Source organism: Sebastes umbrosus, chromosome 15, assembly GCF_015220745.1.
Source record: "Sebastes umbrosus isolate fSebUmb1 chromosome 15, fSebUmb1.pri, whole genome shotgun sequence".
Lineage (NCBI taxonomy): Eukaryota > Metazoa > Chordata > Actinopteri > Perciformes > Sebastidae > Sebastes > Sebastes umbrosus.
The window spans coordinates 1,520,368-1,526,990 of record NC_051283.1 but is presented as its reverse complement, the minus strand read 5'-3'; the positions used below and the strand labels follow the sequence as shown (position 1 = coordinate 1,526,990).

The 6,623-nt window shown below is 44.6% G+C and overlaps 1 protein-coding gene across 1 annotated transcript in view; it reads left to right on the top strand.

Annotated features, from left to right (window-relative positions):
• The first annotated feature begins 607 nt into the window (after positions 1-607).
• Positions 608-6,623, top strand: part of LOC119503182 (sodium/potassium-transporting ATPase subunit alpha-3) — a 60,577-nt gene continuing 54,561 nt past the window's right edge. The window contains exon 1 of the mRNA XM_037794782.1: positions 608-958. Within this exon, the coding sequence (XP_037650710.1) occupies positions 953-958 (6 nt within the window). The 5' untranslated portion in view covers positions 608-952. The remainder of the gene's footprint in view (positions 959-6,623) is intronic.

The following is a 6,623-nucleotide window of genomic DNA, read 5'->3' as shown; positions in this document are numbered from 1 at the left end:
CCCGAACACCACATGCGTAATATAATTGTGTAGGGGGGTGTACAGTGTGCAGTCATTGAAAATGTGTTCTTTTATATGTTCTTCACAGAAAATGAGCCAAGGCCAATGAGTCTGAGGTTGAAAAAGTAATGAATCGCTTCATTTTTCTTTTAGTAAACATTGAAAACGGGTCCCACAGACCTGAACACCACACAAGGGTTAAACTAGCTTTTGTATTTTTTTGTTTGCCCTTCTAGATCAGTGATTCAACTAAACAAAGACCTTTCACATGAACCAGTGATTCTCCTCATGTTGTTCTCTAGTGCATTAACATTTCTGATGAAATCATTAAAAAAAGAAGATTTGATTCCCTTGTTTCCAAAGAGTATTTATCGCCTAAAAGCTGAGATGAGGAGCATACAAGCTCATTTGATCAATATATATATTGGGTATATGAACGCAGCAGCAGTCTGTTAGAACATGTACCTCGTTGGTCTCATCCGCGGAGTGACAACCAGGGAACCCTGAGTGCTGCGGCAGCCTGGGCACAGCCGCGGAGGGAGACAGCATCCGAAGAAGAAGCCTGCTCTGCGGGTCTTCTTTCCCCCGGCATCATTCTCTCCTAGACTAGCAGTCTGCTGAAGGCTGCTGAGGTGAAGAGTCTCTAACGGCTGCTGAGGATTCCTACACTTGATGCTGGAAAATTAAACCCTTGTGATTTCCATGTGAACGGGCTGCAGCTTTGCTGAATGTTTGCCTTGTCCCGTTTCTCTCTGAAGACTGTATTTGAGGATATTCTGTTAGCTAGTTAACTGATCAGTGTCAGTAGAGCAGTAGGTGTCAACTGAAGGGACACATCTGATTCTTCTCATTCAACTATCGCCCGACTGTTTCCCGCCTTACAGGAGGCTGTTCTGGTTGAATCAAGCCGAACAGAGACTGATCCTCTGAGGAGACCCGACACACCGCTGACATGGGGGTAAGAGTTACCGGTACATCTCTACTGATCTGAGCTCATACTTTATGTTGTCAACATGTGGGATGTGGGCTGTGTTACAGTCAGCTGGACAGGCTGGGTCTGATACCGTTACCGGTTAGACAGCGTGTCAGTGGAGGAAAGGGTTAAAGTGCACGGAGGCTCAGGCATGATGTTAGCATGACATATTGGTGATATATATATACACACATATGTCTGATTAGTTGAAGCCAGCTCCCGCCACTAGCTACCGTGATGTGGCTGCTTTAACGGCATCATTGTGTCATGACTGATGGTTGTGTTGACTGGGTCTAATGATGCTGGTTGTGTGGACCGGGTCTCATGTCTCCCTGGATGTTATCAGGTGTCATTAACGTCCTTTATCACACCGAATCAGCGCGATGCAGTTTATGACAACAAGTGACATGATCAGGTAGTAGAGGATGTTTGTTGTCTGAACAAGGCGTCTGTTTCTGGGGGACATGAGGCAGATCTGTGAGTCATTCCGCCACAACCACAGTCCAGTCTCTGCGACACAACCGGAGCAGGGTGGGTACCCGGTACCCGTTACAGTGACGGTGCAAGGTGTAACGGGTACCCAGTGCAGGGTGTAACGGGTACCCGGTGCAGGGTGTAACGGGTACCCGGTGCAGCAGGGTGCGTACTGGGTACCCGGTACATTACCGCTCCTCAGCTTCAGCCGTCTTTTCTCAACCAAATAACAAATACAGTATGTCACAATGTCTACCACATTCCAATAAAGGTGATCAGTCTAACATGTCCCGCCTGTATTATGTGATGAATGTTCCTCAGTGGATGAGAGGATGAGAGGCAGTGGAGTGTTCTTTCACCAGACAGACAGACAGAGAACACTGGCCGTGTTGGTGCTGTAACGCAACAGTAATGTAACGATGAGCTGCAGCCCATCAGAGAACAGGTCCAGTCTGCTACCAACATGTCTGTGAACTCACACTGAGCCACTAACAGGTTTCTAACACGCATCTCGTCCCGTCGTGGCGGGAAGACGTGCTGCTTTATTCACTGCTTCCAAAACCCGAGATTACACCGACGGAACATGTGGCACCGGGAGCAGGACCCGCTGGAGACGGTAGAGGAGATTCACAGCTCCTAAACACCATTATCAGACTGCATAAAGACCCGGGCGAGTCCAGACACACGTGAAATCGTTTGTGAATAACACGCAGGTGAAGCGCGCAATTACGCACGGGAATATGAAACCTACTGATGATGAAACCTCAGCCCAGACTGCGGAATATCAGGTCATTCCTCCAAGTCTGACTGCAGTAACTCTCAGTCATCAAATGCATGTGTATTTGCCTCTTCTTCCCAGTAAAGGAGAGGCTTATTAATTGGAACTAATCCAGTGGAAGTGGGTGGGGGCTGCAAATCAAAACCATGAAGGCGAGGATTTTTCCTCCTCGTTTTTTTCTACCAGCCATTTGGTGCATTTTCATTCCAACATTAGATAATGCCAAGGTGCGTCGTGTGTCGCTGTCATCGATGCTGCTGCTGGGTCTAGGGAGGATGTAGAGGCAGCTTTTAGGTCTGGGTACCAAATGGGCACAGACAAGTGCGTCAAAATGGTTCCCCACCTCCAGTCACCCACCCACTCCTATAAATGTGGGCGGATGGGTCCCAGAGGAAGGTGCTCTCCACAAGGCTAGACACAGCCAACACCTCCAGCAGCACCAAAACACTGATCCGCCAGGTCATGATATCAGACTGCTACTTCCCTGTAGTGTCATCATAAGGCATTATCCAACGTCTGTACTCAATAGTGAGGTATTACAAGCTTATATTGCTTTATGAAATGTCATAATCTCCTGCAGCATGCTGTATTGTTACTTAGAGTGTTTGTTATGTTATGTAGAGCCTATCAAATGATGTGAACTTGCACTGTGGGACTGTAGCTCCATCTCTTCAGTGTCCATGGTGTCATGGTTCATCCCTGCTGATGAAGTATGATGGGCAGTGGTTTCCACTCTGCTCCACATCCGGGTTTGGGGGAATGGGATGAGAGAGGCCGAGTCGTGGAAATGGTGCCGCTCTGTCACCGTTTGTGATGCTGTCCACTAGATCGCCAGAAGGGAAAACCACACACAACTCTGACTGCTGCGTCAAAGAGAGGATGAGGACCGTGTGTGTGGGTGTGTGTGTGTGTGGGTGTGTGCGGGTGTGTGTGAATAGGGGGGTGGGGAGGGAGTGGAAACTCCCATGTTCAGGTTGTGATTTGCCATCAGGAGGGGTGAAGTGAGAGGAGGTCCGGGTGAAATGGGTGGTTGTGGGGGTGGGGGGAGCCCAGAGAGAGCTTCAGTCGACAAGGCAACTGGTGCCATTTGATCCGTGCCAATCAATGGACTGGAGCTGTTGCTGCAGGAGGCAATGATCGGGTCGGGGGGGTGAAAGAGGTCACTGTTCAGAGGGAAACAGACCAAGATCTAGTGATTGACACTGAATGATGGAGGTACAGAGAGAGGGAGAGACAGAAAGTGATGCCTTTGTGGTGAGTTACCTTGAGAAGGGTTAATACTGGGAAAGGTGGAGGAATGCCACAAAGAGCTGCTGGGCTGTTGCTCATGTGCAGTGATGACACAGAAGAAGCAGCGATGGTAGAGCTTGAGGAGAAAAATGGAGAGATAAACACTTAGATAGTAGAAGGAGAAGAAGAGATATACAAGGATGAATGCATCTGCTGATATCCCATCATGCACTTGATGTGAAAGTAGGAGAGCCAATCGCTGTGGAGGATGAATGGTGTGTGTTGTGGCTCTGTGTGTGTGTGTGGCAGGCGGCTCTTATGGCTAAACCATTCATTTATGGTGTCTAATCCATACATGATGAAGATGATGCTCCACACAGCAGCTCTCAACATAAACACATCACTTCTTTTTAGTTCTGGTGATTGCATTCACGCTTCAAAAATCATAAAAGTGCTGTTCATTTGTGAAGATTATCTCGCTGAACAAAATGTGTAGAATTATACAAAGTATTATAAATGCTTGTTTGCCAAAGAGCTTTTTTTCTGCAATAATCCAAAACCCGATGGAACAATCCCATTGGCTTTTAGTGGAGGGAACCAGAGCGATGCTAACTTCCTGGTTGGCCTACAAAAATACATCATCCCTGGAGCACTCTATTGGGTTGTTATTTTAGGCTGCGCAAGTTTCCTGTGGTAAATGAATGAGCACCAGTGTTGGGATGAGTCAGCTTTCACTTTTTTCAGTGCATATTGCACATTTAATGTGCAGTTCCTAATAATGAGACTGCTATCTTAACTGTTTCATCATACGTTGTTTGCTTGCAAAAAACTTTTTTTTGACTGAAGATACAGATGTTGAATTCTAAATATAATCCCACTCTTGAATCAGTTGAGATGTAACTGGACTAGTTTAACTATGGCAACAAATATTCAATCACATAAAGTGACTTTTGGCACTGAATAAAACAGCCAGACCTATTGAGATTGCCAGATCGGTACTGTGTGCGCTACAGGCAAGGCCTAATGATTGGCCAGTTAATCACTTTGTTACTAAACAGTAAACCTCTGCCTACTTGTACTGTGGGTTCTCTTACTGTCCACTGACGTAGCAGATCGATTACAGTAAAATGGCTTGTAGCTCTAGTCTATGCACAACATTTAAGTTAAAGATCAAAAAGCAGAATCACTGGGGCTTGAAGTAATGGTGCCCTCAGTGCTCCGGCGTAAGCTTTGGAGACTTGTAAGGCACTTTTCAAGAACAAAGGCGATTCAAAGTGCATCACACAGGGATGCATTAAAATAACATTTAAATTCATGTATGCAGGCACAAAGCAAGTGCATGCAAAGTAATCTTACTGCTGTGTGATTCTAGTGGTGGAGCTGATTTTCATGGGCAACTATATAATACTGAACTTGTGGTTTCACGGTGTAGTGTCCACTCACTCAGATATGGTATTAGATATATCACTACATAGCAGCCATTGTAGTTTGAACATACTGCAATGCATAGTTCATTATACAAATTAGGGCTGTCAATCGATTCAAATATTTAATCACGATTAATCGCATGATTGTCCATAGTTATAATTAGTAGTAATTAATCGCACATTTTTTGTATCTGTTCGAAATGTACCTTAAAGGAGATTTGTCAAGTATTTAATACTCTTATCATCTTTATGCAAATGTATATATATTTATTATTGGAAATCAATTAACAACACACAATGTCAGATATTGATCCAGAAACCCTCACAGATACTGCATTTAGCATAAAACAATATGCTCCAATCATAACATGGCAAACTGCAGCCCAACAGACAACAACAGCTGTCAGTGTGTCAGTGTGCTGACTTGACTATGACTTGCCCCAAACTGCATGTGATTATCATAAAGTGGGCATGTCTGTGAAGGGGAGACTCGTGGGTACCCATAGAACCCATTTACATTCACATATCTGGAGGTCAGAGGTCAAGGGACCCCTTTGAAAATGGCCATGACAGTTTTTCCTAGTATCGTACAACATAATATCACGATACTCGTGTGTAGTGATATTTTTTTCTTTCACCCCTAGTGGATGGGTACCAAAACCCAGTATTAAACGGGCACCAGTGCTAAATTGTTAAAAGAGTGGAGTATTGATAAACTCCGACGTTATCCGTTCTTTTATCGTTACTTTATAACTTTTAATCGGTAATTTACTATCATGCTGCAGCGCACATCTCCTCTGCTATCTGTGTCGGGGCTGAGCTCCTTCAACTACTTCACTCTAGCTTTAAAAATGAGTCCGCTACAGCCTTAACAACGCGTTGCCTTAATGCGTTAAAGAAATTAGTGGCGTTAAAACAAATTTGCGTTAACGCGTTATTATCGCGTTAACTAATGGTAGTTACATAATATATGTTCTCTTGGTCATGGACTCTGTTACATAATTGTTTCAGTCTGTCAATATTCCATCAATACTGACTTCATCAACCTCCTGTCCTTTATTAGTTTCCATCTGTGTGTAAAATACCATGGATCCATATTACTTCAAACCACTGATCGGGGTTTTCCAATGCCACTGATTGTGTTCAAGGTTTAGTGCATTGTGCATTTCCTGGAATGCACTGTGAGGTCACTTTGACATCACTTCCTGTTTGCGGGACGACTTGGGTGTCAAAGGTAACTAGTAGTTTTCCATGCCTTCTGCTACACCACCATACAGAAATGACTGGGAGTATGAGAGAGTACTAGTACACTGCACACTGAACAGTTGCTCTGCATGAACATTACAGCAGTAGTACATAACACACCAAGTTCACAATAAGTACATTATCAAAAAAATCCAATACCCCCCCTCCCCCACAGTTGATTTCAATTATTTAGATGGGCCCATCGGATTGGATGTTGCTAGGAAACCTCACATCCCCCATCAGCAACCCATTAGAAGTACATGCTGTCAATCTGATTCTGTCAACAACTGCCATTTTCTATCACTCTCAGACAGTCTGCACCCCGGGAGGTGACACACTGCTAAATGGTGGGGAACAGCACAAAATCTGTGGCCTGTTTTTTTAGACATGTACTCTGACAGCCATCCAAGCTTCCACTGTTCAAATATTGTACAGAATCAAATCAAAAACAAATCAAACTGATGGCTTATCTCACTGTGGATTTGATCTGCGTTTG